This window comes from Gopherus flavomarginatus, chromosome 10 (assembly GCF_025201925.1).
Source record: "Gopherus flavomarginatus isolate rGopFla2 chromosome 10, rGopFla2.mat.asm, whole genome shotgun sequence".
Classification (NCBI taxonomy): Eukaryota; Metazoa; Chordata; order Testudines; family Testudinidae; genus Gopherus; species Gopherus flavomarginatus.
Window position 1 is genome coordinate 25,159,206 of NC_066626.1, and position 14,655 is coordinate 25,173,860.

General features: G+C 45.1%; 1 protein-coding gene across 3 annotated transcripts in view; it reads right to left on the reverse strand.

Moving 5' to 3' along the window:
- PLCL1 (phospholipase C like 1 (inactive)) overlaps positions 1 to 14,655 on the reverse strand; it is a 340,709-nt gene that overhangs the window by 321,959 nt on the left and 4,095 nt on the right. For 2 of the 3 annotated variants that reach the window (XR_007776506.1, XM_050969472.1), the window contains exon 1: positions 4,339 to 4,957. The exons of the other annotated variant lie outside the window; for it this stretch is intronic. Coding sequence is in view for 1 of the 2 variants with exons in the window: in XM_050969472.1 (XP_050825429.1) it covers positions 4,339 to 4,602 (264 nt within the window). In the remaining variant the exon portion in view is untranslated. Of the gene's footprint in view, positions 1 to 4,338; positions 4,958 to 14,655 lie in introns of those variants that run through there. 3 annotated transcript variants of the gene reach the window in all.

Below are 14,655 nucleotides of genomic sequence, written 5' to 3' on the forward strand. Positions count from 1 at the left end.
TACTAAAACTAATTTTTAAAGAGTGTACTTTGACTAAAGTAAAGCTGGATGACTTGAACGCTCCTCGTTCAGTTGGACTACTCATATGCTTAAAATTAAGCATGTGTTTAAATGCTTTGGTGGATTGGGGCCAAAGTGCTTAACCCCTGAAGAATCAAGTCCAAAGAAAGTACTTGGATTCTTTTACAATTTATTTTCCACCGCTGCACTAAGGCCTTGACCCCACACTACTGAAGTCAATGGGAACTTTCCCACTGAATTCAACAGGTGCAGGACAATGTCATTAAAAAAATGCTTCCAACTCATTTCACATAGGCTACAAAACAGGCATCAGAGAATCAAGATTTTTGGTCACAATCACCTGAGCTGGGTTTAAACCAGCAACCAAGTACTGGATCCTACTACCAATCCCTTCAGCCATCCAGTCCAGTGGCCTCCACAGAACTACACAGACACTTTGCTGCAGCCTTAGAAACCTGCACAACAGTCATTCAATCATTTTCTCAAATCCAACTCGCTTTTCAGATGATGAAAAAGAATGTAAAGAAAGCAACAGAACAACATTCCGATTCTGGATATGCGCAAATATACCATTCATTCAAGCTTATTTAGATTTAATGACTTATGAACATAAAAATAAAAGTAATATTGTAAAAGTCTTTTTGCTACTTAATGTGCAATGTTTAAATGATTACTTTTCCTGCATATGAAAATTCTTCATCTGAAAACCCTGTGATAGTAAATTAATTATTTTTAAAATGTTGATTCTATGTAACAATATATATTCAATAGCTGGAGAGCTTTTCCTAAAACTTTACGAAGTCTTGAAAGATGCAGACAAAATTAAATATTTAATTCTTACTCCAAAATAAATGAAAACCACTCCCAGAATCATACAATGGGACAATACCAAAGGAAAACTGGGTTTCAAACTGCTTTTCTATAAACACTAAACAAGGCAATCCTGTGGGAAAACAAACTTAATTCTTCACAACTAGTCCCAATAGCAAAATAAGTCAAAACAGAGGATTATTGTAATATCAGTTTTTTGCAATTTTGCATGTCATCAACCTGAAGTGAAATCTACATGAAATTAATCAGAATATATTCATGATTTGTGACACCTTATGGAGCAGGGAAATTCAGATCGAAATTTTGAAGTTGCAAGGTCAGTGATGTTCTCTTTACTTTAGGTCAAGATCACGTATCTTGTGAAGCCTTTACACAAGCTTCAAGAGAAAAAGGAAAGTGTCCATTTTAGAGTGTTGGAGTACACACTCAAAGAACTATGACCCTAGTCCATCAAAGCACTTAAGCGTGTGTATAATTTTAAGCACCTGAACAGTCCCATTGAATTCAATTGATTGCTTTTAGCTAATGCTTATAGAAAGTTACACACATGCTTAAGTGCTTTGCTGGATTCGGACCAATTTGATGCAGATTAGTAGTTTACACGGAAATATTTCAAAGAAGCCTAAGGGAGTTAGGCATTTAACTCCCTTACACTGCCTTTGGAAATCACAACCTTAAAATCCAACTCTGAATGCTTCGTTTATGAAAAAGAATGAACACATGAAGTACCTAGAGTTAAGCATGAATGTTTGTTACTGCTCTGCCTTGGGCTAGATTTTGTCCAGTTTTTGTTCAAGTACGCAAGAATGAAGGGTGCCAGGGTCTTCCCCCTGCACAGGGTCAACTCTAGTTGAAGTCTTTTTCTCACCCAAGTGCAAGGTCTACTTCTGACTCCTGTCTCCTCAAGTCCTAACCAGGCCAAAAGAACCACGGAGATATATTAATATCATTAACACATATCTGTTAAACAGTGGTTAGTGTGCATCTTCAACTCTCTCATCTGAACTCTGCCCACAAATTCATCTCTCCAGGATTCACTCTGTAACTTAAATATTTACAATGAGGGACCACTTAGTTCAGTATATAAAAAATAGCAACTCTCTTTCCTTGAGATCTTTCTTAAAAGCTAAACTGAATATATAAATGGAACCTGGGAGACTTCCCTGCGAGATTACAACAAACAGATAGTCAAGGATTTTAGGGTCAAAATTGAACCTGTTAATTTAACTGTAACAACGAGGATGCAAAGCAGACAGTATTGCTTAGCAATCTGGAATGCAATCAGCTTTTAAACATAATTTAATTTATGTGTCACTGCATATTTTTCTAAGCAAGAATGAGAGAACTATCAAGGTTGAACCTATTTATTCTGCCTTCAAGTTCTTCACAAATGCTACATAAAAATAAAGATAAGTTGCAAAACAAATCACTTTATTGCTATTTCAACACTTGCCCTATTGTGAAGTTAGCAAACATTTCAAACAAGATATTTACATTGTTGTTTGATGGTAACTGTTGTTGGTCACATAAAGTGACCAGAATTCCCCATATTCCATTATTTTCATTCCTGCATTAACAACAGCTTGTTAACAGCACTACTGCTTTAGGGCCCAATCCTGCGACCCACAATCTGGTTTCAATGGGAACACATACTTTTGGCTTCATTGGGACTGCTCACCTGAATAAGGACAGCATCAAGTCCGTACATTGGAAATACTATCTTGAAGATGTCCACTTTCATGTGAGCATTAACAAAAATTAGTATAAATCAATTTAATCATCTTAAGTGTGTGCCTATAGCCCACTCTATAAAATCTTTCTTTTATCTGATAAAACGATTGCATCTCTGTTGTTTCTAACCAACTGTTTTTCTGATACTTTTGCGACAACAGCTGAGGTTTTTTCTTCTTTTTTCCAAGTTCACATCCTGAAAACAGTCTTCTTTTTGAAATTCACAAACCACAAAACAACAAGCTACTGCAAGGTATTTGTTGCCCAGATATACCACCCAGAGTTCTTCAACACAGCAGATGCCTCTGTAGTCTGCACCCTTAGCATTTAGAAGTTTTGGAAAATAAACATGTGTATGTATTTACACAACATATAACACGATCTGTTCCATTTCACAAAAGTACTGAAGATACTAGTTTGGAGAACACCCGAAAAACAATGTGTGTGTATACAACTGGCCACTGTACGTACCTGCTTAGAAACAGAGTGTGACTATACAGTGTATATTATCTGTGCCCAAAGCTGTTATATGTGAACAGTTTGTGCTGTACCTGCCTTCCCTCATTCCCAGATCTGCTGAAGGGATGGGAGAAGCTGTTGCTGCTGGAAATGTAGAGCAAGGGAGGGTGGTTGCTATATCTCCTTCCCAGCCAGCCCAGCAGCTACCCTGCCCCATCCCCCATTTTTCTTCCCCGCTCCCCAGATTCTTGCCTATTCAGCCACTCAGCTCAACAGCAACAGATCAGCAGCTGACGGTGACAGAGGGGAGCATCAGTTGAAATTTGCTGTACAAACTAAGAGCTTCATTCGGTTCCTGGTCATTTCTCTGTGGCTTCTCTTCCAGATGGATAAAATTTCGGGTGGGGGAAACAAAGTCAGTGTTGTCCTCTGCAGGCTAAAAGCTGGAGAAATAGGTCCCCTCCCCAGTACTCTCCCATCATAATTCTATTTATGCTCATTTTAATAAGGTGCAATGTTGCTTCGCCTATTTGTTTTTGCATCAATACATTTTTCATGCTAACCTGAATTGCTCCTAATTCTTCAGCAAAATTCACTCTAACAGTTAAAAATACCTTCAAGAAATGAGAAGTTGAAAGTCTGCTATGGCCCCTCAAGCCTTTTCACAGCATAGACCGCACTGTAGTGCAGAGAGTGCCTTAGGGGCCATCTCTTTCCATTTTGTATTGCGTGGGCCACCTCTCATCCCATCCCAGGCACAATCATCTCTGACCATTCACACACCTGTGGCATTTACAACAGCGACAACATAAGAGTCATATTAAAAAAGTTTTTAAGCTTCTTTTACTGCTGGGGGGCGGGGGTGGAGAGAGAATGAGAAGAGCCAATGTTATGTGACCAGCCAGCGCTCCACAGACCAGCACCAAGTGATCTGCAAACCATCCGCAGCACTCACACCACAGGTTGAGAACCACTGGGAAAGGGAGCAATGGAAAGCTGAGAGCTGGGCAAACATATCCCCCAAACTATCAGCTGGGGTGGGGGCTGACTGGCTGAAGCAAGTGGGAGACTTGCTCTGCTCGCCGTCAACAACTGCTCCCAACAAGGCAACCCCCTCTCCAAGAAGGCAGATTTGCTCGTGAAGAGAAACCTCCCCGGTGCCTGGAGGTGACTGTGCACTCCCCGCTTGGATTTAAGGCAGCTTCCTAACACAGGGGGCATAGGCCAAGGGGACCACGCGCGACCCGGACACACGCGTCCCCTCCCCGCCCAAGGCGCAGGGGGTGCCCGCCTGACCTTGATAATACTGCTCCTGCGAGGGGTCGCCTTAGCAGCTTCCAAGAGGCTGGCTTCGGGATCCGCTGCTGCCCCCGCCGAGGTCCCCAGGCTGCCTGGAAAGCGCTCGGCGGCTCCTGCCATAGCCAGTCCGCTGCGGCGCTCCCGTCTCCTGCCTGAAGCCACCGCAGAGATTTCCAGGGATACCGGCTCTAGGCACAGCTCGGCTTCCTCCCCGCCCTTGTGAAGCGCCTCGGGCAGGGCAGGACCCGCGCGTTCTGCCATCGCCCTCCCGAACGGGCTCGACTCCCCTCAGGCCACGGGCAGACACGCGGGGACACACGAGGGTGGGGTGCGCGGATCTCCAGCCTCTCCTCCTAGTGCACCACGGCGGGGGCGGCAACTTTCTCAGGGGGAGTCATCGTTAGCCCGGCTCCTTCTGCAGCGGGAGGTGGTTATACAGCCCCGCCAAGGCAGCAGCCCCGGAGGCGCAGGGGAGGGTCTCCCTTGTAGCAGGAGGGGGCTTTCCAGCAGCGGGGAAAGGGCGGGCGCACGCCCCGCTTGTGCCAGACAGAACACAAGGGACAGGATCACCGGGCGCGCGTGCAAGGCAGAAGCAAAGCGCTCGGGGTAAGCGCCCGCCCGCAAGCAGGAAGTGCCGCCGCTCTACTCCTCTGTTGTGACAGAGCCAGGCGTGTTTTGACAGGCCAGGCTGACAGACAGGGAGCCGGCCCACTTAGCACAGGAGCAGCTTTTCCGATGGGGCAGGGGGCGCCCAATAGTAATCGCCGGGGGGTGTGGCCATGAGGCAGAATGGAATGGGGGCTCTGCTGGGAGTCCCAGCTAATGGGTACATACAACTATAGCTACACACACACACGTAGATCACACTCTCACACACGACGCTTTGAAGTGTGATCAGGGGCGGTTAAAGAGGTGAGTGAAGAACGGAGGGGGGAAGAGGTCTAGTCGCCCCTGCAAGCCAGCTCTCCAGTCAGCGCAGCCTTGCTTTCAAAGCAAAGTGTGTATTTGTGCTGTAGCAGGCACGGCCGGAGAGTACGTACCCAGGAGATAGGCATGGTTTAGGTAAGTTTTGGAGTGTGACTACGTCAAGTTAGAGAGAGACTGGAGGAGAGGCTGGACAAGTTTATGGACCTGCAAACCGTATAAACGCATCCGTTCTTTCAAAGCGGCACTTTGCTTGTATTAGATTTGTGGACATCAAAGCGTGAATGGTTAAAGATACAACTAGAGGGACGTTTCTGGGATGCTTTGAAATTTAACCATGTCACGCTAAAGATACGCTGGGCGGCGAGAGGGGGGAAGAAAAGGTTCAAAATCTTCACGGCGCAGGGGATGATCGGGGCGGGTGAAAGGTATGAAACAAGCTCTGTCGCTGAACTGGATTAAAAGTGAGACCGTTCGAAAACTATCACTAAATAAACGAACGTGTAGGAAACAGGAGGCAGATGCCGCTAGACGGACATTCGGCCAGGCTCATGGGGTACCCCAGTGGCAGGTTGACGAGTGGAAGGGGAGGCCTGACTCAACAGTATTCAGATTGTCAATGTAAGTGACCGCGTAGAGCTGCTGCCCTTTGTATAGGGAGAGGCAAATAATGGGACTATCCTCTATTCCTCCCCTTCTCTTTTAAAAACAACAAGGAGGCCGGTGGTATTTTAAAAACTACGATTTATTTGGGCAGAAGCTTTCGTGGGTAAAAATCCTCACTTCTTGAGATGCAGAAGTGAGGATTTTTACCCACGAAAGTTTATGCCCAAATAAATCTGTTAGTCTTTAAGATGCCACGGGACTCCTTGTTGTTTTTGTGGATAGAGACTAACAGGGCTACCCCCTGATACTTCACTCTCTTTTGGGATGTGCGTGCTGCCTAGCCTGTTTTCAAATATATTTGCCAGTCACCGATTTGTGCAACAAAGCACCCGCCGTAATCCAATCCATGCTGCCCAGACCATTCACAAGGGCGACTGGGGGGTGGATGCAGGGAGTGGGCTCCTGATTCGAATCTAATTCATGTCTGCTTTCTCCCTACGGAATAAGTGCTTTAACCGGGCCCTGTTTCGCCCCCGAGAATGAAGCCGGGGGAGTTTTCACCTTACACTCCAGTGGGAGAAGTTTCGGGCTGCGGGACTCTCCGCCTTGACCTTCTCGGCTACGTTTGTAAAGAAGCTCTGATCAGCGGAGAGAACAAAGAGGCCCTGCAGAAAGCTCTGCGCCGGGGCATTACAACGTGGGTGAAGGAGAGTAGCTTAGTCCTGCCTAGGTCCAGCCAGCCAGGCTGTGATGCGTTTCAGCAACAACAGCGCCCTCTAGCGCCCCTCCGCGAGACGTTCCGGCAGCAGCGAGGTTCTTGTATTAACCAGTCACTTATTTGCCCCCAAATAAAAGCCAAATGGTGCAGCCCTACTCCACGCAAGGTCGGACCGAGTAAAGCGGGACAGGAGCTGGTCCAGGCGCACTCTCTGAACTGTAATAAAAAATAGGGAATAATTCACAGCAGAACTTTGAGTGCCTCTGGTTTACAGTGCTTCAAGATCCTGGGAAATTTCCCAAAAATCTGGGAATTTAAGTAAAATGTTTTCAATGAAAATTCCCAGTTTCCCAAGTTGAAACATTTTACTCACAAATTCCCAGGTTTTGGGAAATATCCCAGGATATAGAAGCTCTGTAAAAAAAAACTTTATCTGGGAATTTTTCACCAAGTTTGGGAAATTTATAGCAATAGGTTGGGGAAGTTGGCATCATGATATAGAAGCACTGCTGATTTAGTTCAGCTTTTGGCAGAAGGGGCAGAGCTTGAAGCCTGGCTCTAGATGGGTTACTGAAGCATAAGGTCTAGCCAAACCTATTCCCTGTCTCCACAGGTAGCCTGGCCCCCAAGCCACCCTTCACCTCTTGAGTCCAAAGGAGGGCAAGAGTGAAGAGACTGAGGGAGGGGGCAGGAGCAGATGGTTAACCAGCAATACCCAGAGTCTAGAATCTAGGCAAAAGCATGTTGTCACTGAGCTTATCAGAAAGCTCTATTTCTCTCCAGCTTCCTAAACTCATTTCTCTAATTAATTAGACCCTTGGGTCAGGCATTTCCTGGCACTTAATGACTTAAGCAGGGAAAAGGTGCTCAACCCTCATATTACACCAGCCAGTTATTAATTGCCACTGAATGCAGAGAACATAATTCACATTAAAAGTGTGACCTTAATACATGTAGAAGATAGAAAATAGAACCTTGTACTTTTCTCCATGCAGAAGTCATAAAATATACGAAATTTAGGGCCAGATGCAATTCCTGCTGAAATTTCCACAGACTGCAGTGGGAGTTGGATCAGACCCTCACTCAGCTGACAACCCCTTTCTATGTCATCACACATAGAAACATGAATTATTTCAATCAGATAAAAGCTTTTTTATATTTATAATATAAAATGCTGAAGGCTGGGAGAAAGATGGTGACAATATGCATCCCAAGTTGCAATGGTGTTGGGCATGCAGGAATGTTCTTTCCTTTTGTGAATAGCTCTAACGGCCTGTGTTTGTGCTGTGGTAGAGAATACAGGATGCTGCAGTCCCCCTACCCAGGCAAACAGGTCACAATTTCAATTTAGCAGTCAGTTGAGAGTCATTGTTTAGTATTCTGAGCAGATGACTGGGAACAAGGAGCTCCTTACATGGCACCCCTGGTGTAAACATTATAGAAAGTGTTAAGTATCACAGATTTGTTTTACAAATAAAACCAAATGAAAAGTTAACTACTCACTGTTTTCAGTTAGAAACATGTTCCTTTATTGCAGATTCTCTTAAGACATATTAGTATTTACTATAGAACAAAAAGGATAGTCAGTTCACAACTTCCAACTGCCATGTTTTTCTGGAACCTGATCTCTAGGTCATCTATTGTATTTTGTATTTCAAGCCTCTTCCACCACTAAAGGATCTTAATATTGTTATGCTGGAAGGTGTTGGCAGCTACTAACAAGCAGGTCTCTGAGCAATGAACACCAAAAACTTTGTCAAAGCTGATTCTAACTAACTACTTTCATTCAGATGAAATGGAAGGAGCGATTAAATGCCTCCTTATATAAACAGGGGTTCTCAAACTGGGAGTCAGGACCCCTCAGGGGGTCGTGAGGTTATTAAACAGGGGTCATGAACTGTCAGCCTCCATCCCAAACCCTGCTTTGCCTCCAACATTTATAATGGTGTTGTGTTTTTAATTTATGGGGGGAGTCACACTGAGAGGCTTGCTATGTGAAAGGGGTCACCAGTACAAAACTTTGAGAATCACTATTATATGATAACTGTAAACAATAGGAAACCACCGCCCAAGTCACTGGGCTGCAAGGTGAAGCTAAATCATGTGGGCTGAGGGGTTATGCTAGGACTGATTGCAAGTATAGGGGCTAAGGGATTGGTTGGTTACAGCTAAATGAGAGAAGCAGTAGTAAACATGGCCCCAGAAGGAAGGTAAGAGCCAGAACTTCTTTTTCGGCACAATACTCTGAAGGATTAGAGTAGGATTTCCAAACAAGGAAACTACCTGTTTGTCTCTACTCTGTCTAGGGGAACAGGACATGGCTTATATTCTTTACAAAGATAACACCAGACAACTATCAATTTCTCTTCCTAATAGAAACAACCCAGCAAGGCCCAAAATGTTGGCTAATAACTCCAGCCAAGAGACTTACATTTCACAGATAACACAATATACAAAGATGAGTATTATGTACAAATTTGCCAACACAGGCACACACAAAGAAGGGTGAGGTATAGAGCCATCATTAGCATTGCCACTAATCTACAGTTCCGTTCTCCCTCCCCCCCCCCCATATCAGTGGATGAATCCCACATCCCACACCATGACACTATATAACAATTAAAAGTTACCACCATATTGTGATATTGTACTGCAATGTTAGTCTAGCAAGACTAAGGTAATAAGCTGGCTCCATTGTCTAAACAATTATCCTTACATGCAGCCCATAAGTATGAATCCAGTTTAATTAGTAGATTATCTGTTAAAAGCTATATTATCACCCTCAATAACAATAGCATGTCAAGAAAAAAATAGCTTGCCCTGAAAAGTGCTGCTGCACTACCATTTGTTTTCATTGTAAGTGTTTTGTCATCTATAAGTCACACAGTGTCTGTTGAAGACCTTACTAAAATTGAAGTAGAAACACCCAGTGCTCACAGAAGGGGCTGTTGGGTGCTGAACTCTTTTGAAAAATCTGACCCATATGAAGTTTGAAACTGGATACCAAGCTACGAAATTCATTCAAGCTAAGACAGAGATGCTGAGAGACCAAGTTTACCTCTTGTGTTTTGAGCTGCATGTGTGTATGTGTGAACAGAACAGAAGTCTGCAAACAATTTTTTTTTAAATTGCATCTGTCATAAACAGATAAGTAAGAGTTAATAGAACAGAAGTACTTCATATCTCTTTTGCCTGGAAAGGGTTAACAAGATCAGTGAGTCTGGCTGTCACCTGACCAGAGGACCAATCAAGGGACAGGATACTTTCAAATCTTGAGGGAGGGAAGTTTTTGTGTGTGCTGTTAGTGTTTGGTTGTTGGTTTCTCTGGGTTCTGAGAGTGACCAGACGTGCAACCAGGTTTCTCTCCAATCTCTCTGATACAGTCTTTTGTATGTCCAGAATAGTAAGTACTAGGTAGAATAGGTGAGTTAGGCTTATGTTTGTTTTTTTTATTTGCAAATGTGTATTTGGCTGGAAGGAGTTCAAATTTGTATTTTGCTGAAAGGATTTTAATTTGTACTTGTATACTTAGGCTGGGAGGGTATTTCCAGTGTCTATAGCTGAAAGACCCTGTAACATATTCCATCTTAAATTTACAAAAATAATTTTTACTGTTTTTTCTTTCTTTTATTAAAAGCTTTTTCTTGTTTAAGAACCTGATTGTTGTTTTATTCTGGTGAGACCCCAGGGGACTGGGTCTGGATCCACCAGGGAATTGGTGGAGAGAAAGGAGGGAAGGGGGAGAGAAAGGTTAATTTTCTTTCTGCGTTAGGATTATTTTCTCTCTCAGGGAGAGTCTGAGAGGGAGAGAGAAGGAGGGAGGAAGGTGAATTTTCCTCTCTGTTTTAAGATTCAAGGAGTTTGAATCACAGTGATCTTCCAGGGTAATCCAGGGAGGGGAAGCCTGGGAGAGGCAACGGTGAGGGAAAGCGTTTACTTTCCTTATGTTAAGATCCAGGGTCTTGGGGTTCCCCAGGCAAGGTTTTGGGGGGACCAGAGTGTACCAGGCACTGGAATTCCTGGTTGGTGGCAGCGCTATAAGTACTAAGCTGGTAATTGAGCTTAGAGGAATTCATGCTGGTACCTCATCTTTTGGACGCTAAGGTTCAGAGTGGGGAATTATACCATGACATGGTGGCAGGGGTGGGATAAGATAGAATCCAAAAGCCAGTGAGGTTTTTATTTCTCTCCCTGCTAGCTATCTGCAGGCAGACTGAGGTTTAGGTTTAGAAGCAAAAGCCAGTAGGATTTTTTCTTTCTCTTTCCCTGCTAGCTATGTGTAAAGCAGGCTAGAGGAGATTGTTTTAAAAGCAAAGGTCTGCAAGTTTTTTTGGTCTCTCCCTTCTCAGTACTCTGAAGGCAAAGGCATTAGGGTTTAACAAGGATCTTTGTTAAACAAAGGGACTCCAGTTGTGAGTCACCATACACCAGCAAAACACATTTGCAAATGAATGTTTTTTTTTCTTTCTAACTCTGTCGGGAATAGCTAGGTAGAAGGAGTTAAAAGAAAGACACTGTTGCTAAGCAACCCGAAGAAAGCAACAGAAAAGCAGCATTTCAAGCAGTAAACACCAGAGGGCGCCCCAACACAAGAAAGCAAAAACCATGACTACCAAGGACACCCTGAAACAGGAAGGCAAAACTGGAGGCAGAGGCACAAATCAAAGATGCAGACCACAGGCGAGACATGGAAAAGAAACTACAAGAACTAGAAATAAAACAAAAAGAGATGGAGCTGAAAGAAAGAGAAAGAGAGGCGGCCCACAAAAGAGAACAAGAAGACAAAGAGGCAGCCCACAGAAGACAGATAGAACTCCAGAGGGAGGCCCACCAGCAGGCCCTGGCATTAGAACAGGCTAAGCAGGAGAACACAGCCAGTCCTAACAACCCTTCACCAGTTATTGTTCCACATCCCAAGAAATTTCCCACTTACAAGGCAGGTGATGACACTGAGGCCTTCCTAGAAAATTTTGAAAGGACCTGCCATGGGTACAGCATCACTGAAGACCAGTACATGATAGAGCTGAGGCCACTACTCAGTGGACCCTTAGCAGAGGTGGCGGCTGAAATGCCTAAGGAAAACATGAACGATTATAAACTTTTTCAAACCAAGGCCAGAATCAGAATGGGGCTAACACCTGAGCATGCCCGTCAGACATTCAGAGCCCTAAGGTGGAAACCAGATGTGTCATTCTCCCGACACACCTACCACATTGGAAAGAATTATAATGCCTGGATATCAGGAGCCAATGTTAAATCTCTGGATGACATGCACCTCCTAATACAATTGGAACAGTTCTGAGAGGGTGTTCCTGAGGAAATAGAAAGGTACATCCTAGATGGGAAGCCCAAAACTGTAACTGAAGCGGGGGAGATTGGAGCCAGATGGGTGGAAGTGGCAGAAAAGAAAAGAGCTACTATCAAGGGGAGTGAATATCACAGGGGGCACACCGACAATAAACCCTATCACCAAGGGCAACCCAGGACCCCACCTGCAACCCAAGGAAAGCCCCAGACTCCCTATTCTCCCACCTCACCAGTCTCCAGTAACCCATCTCGGCCCAGTAACCAGTCAGTGGGGCAATGCTTTAAGTGTAATGAACTGGGACATATAAAGGCCAACTGCCCCAAGAACCCCAACTGAGTGCAGTTCATTACACCACCATCACACCAAAGATCCCCAGGCCCAGATGCCTCTCAAATACCCTTGGAGCGAAGGGAAATTTTAAGAGTGGGCGGAAAGAAGGTTATCGCGTGGAGAAACACGGGGGCACAAGTGTCAGCTATCCACCAATCCTCAGTGGACCCCACTTCATCAACCCAAAGGTCCAAATAACAATTTACCCCTTCATGTCACAAGCTGTAGACTTGCCTACAGCTAACTGCCTGTCTAGTACAAAGACTGGTCAGGAATGTGAACTTTTGCAGTCTATGACAATTATTCCATCCCCATGCTACTGGGGGAAGACTTAGCCAACCAGGTAAAGTGGGCCAAGAGGATGGGAATGGTTACACACAGCCAACCCAGGCAAGCTTCCAGACCCATCCCTGTTCCTGAGCCATCCACAGGGGCCTGGTCTGCGTTACCAGAGACCCAGATCCCCTGCCTACGACTGCCACAGCACCTCCAGTCCCAGACCCGGACCTGGAAACGCAACCAGCACCAGAACCATTGCCAGCACTGACGCCAGCGCTTGCAAACACATCTTCAACCCCAACGCCAGAGGGCGCCAGCGAGTCTGAACTGGCAGAAGCAGCAGACAACCATACCCAAGGGGCTCAGCCAGAGCCTGAAATACCACCTGGTGCACCAGCGGAGAGCGGTTCGCCAGCCATGAAAACAACCCCATCACCTACATCGCTTCCCAAAGGACCAAGCCCAAGTCCACAGTCTAAGGAAGAACTGGTGTCTCCAGCCTCCAGGGAGCAGATGACAGCCTTAAAAAAGCTTGGGTGGTGGCACAGAGCACCCCACCGCCTCTCAGCTCTTCTAACCGATCCCGGTTTGTTATAAAACAAGGGCTTTTATATAAGGAGACTCTTTCTGGTGGACACCGGGAAGACTGGCATCCACAAAAACAGTTGGTGGTTCCAACTAAATACTGGGGGAAGCTCTTAAGCTTAGCCCATGATCATCCCAGTGGCCATGCTGGGGTGAACAGAACCAAAGACCGGTTGGGGAAGTCCTTCCACTGGGAGGGGATGGGCAAGAATGTTGCCAAGTATGTCCAGTCTTGTAAGGTGTGCCAAAAAGTGGAAAAGGCCCAAGACCAGGTCAAGGCCCCTCTCCAGCCTCTCCCCATAATTAAGGTCCCATTTCAGCAAGTAGCTGTAAATATTCTGGGTCCTTTTCAAAAAAAAACACCCAAAGGAAAGCAGTACATACTGACTTTCGTGGACTTTGCTACCCGATGGCCGGAAGCAGTAGCTCTAGGCAACACCAGGGCTAAAACTGTGTGCCAGGCCCTAATAGACATTTTTGCCAGGGTAGGTTGGCCCTCCGACATCCTTACGGATTCAGGGACTAATTTCCTGGCCGGGACCATAAAAAAACTGTGGGAGAATCATGGGGTAAATCACTTGGTCGCCACCCCGTATCACCATCAAACTAATGGCCTGGTGGAAAGATTTAATTGGACTTTGGGGGCCATGATACGTAAATTCGTGAATGAACACTCCAATGACTGGGACCTAGTGTTGCAGCAGTTGCTCTTTGCCTATAGGGCTGTACCACATCCCAGTTGAGGGTTTTCACCGTTTAAGCTTGTGTATGGCCACGAGGTTAAAGGGCCATTACAGTTGGTGAAGCAGCAATGGGAGGGGTTTACATCCTCTCCAGGAACTAACATTCTGAACTTTGTAAGCAACCTACACAACACGCTCCGACACTCTTTAGCCCTTGCTAAAGAAAACCTAAAGAATGCTCAAAAAAAGCAAAAGGCCTGGTATAATAGACATACCAGAGAGCGTTCCTTCAAGGTAGGAGACCAGGTTATGGTCTTAAAGGCGCAACAGGCCCATAAAATAAAAGCATCATGGGAAGGGCCATTCACGGTCCAAGAGCGCCTCGGAGCTATTAACTACCTCATAGCATTTCCCAATTCCTCCCTAAAGCCCAAAGTGTACCACGTTAATTCTCTCAAGCCCTTTTATTCCAGAGACTTACAGGGTTGTCAGTTTACAGCCCAGGGAGGAGATGACGCTGAGTGGCCTGACGGTGTCTAATATGAAGGAAAAAGTAACGGTGGCATGAAAGAGGTAAACCTCTCCACAACCCTGAAGCGTCTGCAGCGGCAACAGATCAAGAAGTTAATGCACTCTCCCGTGAAAGTTTCCCAAAATCAACTGGTTAAAAATTGTCCTTACAATGTAAAAAAATCTTATAGTTTTACATAATTAGTAGTATATGTAAAGGTGTATGTGTTTATTAATCTGTTTATTCTAAAGTTCTAGGGAGAAATCACTGCCAGTGTAGTTCCACACTGTCAGCGATTTGGGGGGCGTGTCATAAACAGATAAGTAAGAGTTAATAGAACAGAAGTACTTCATGTCTCTTTTGCCTGGAA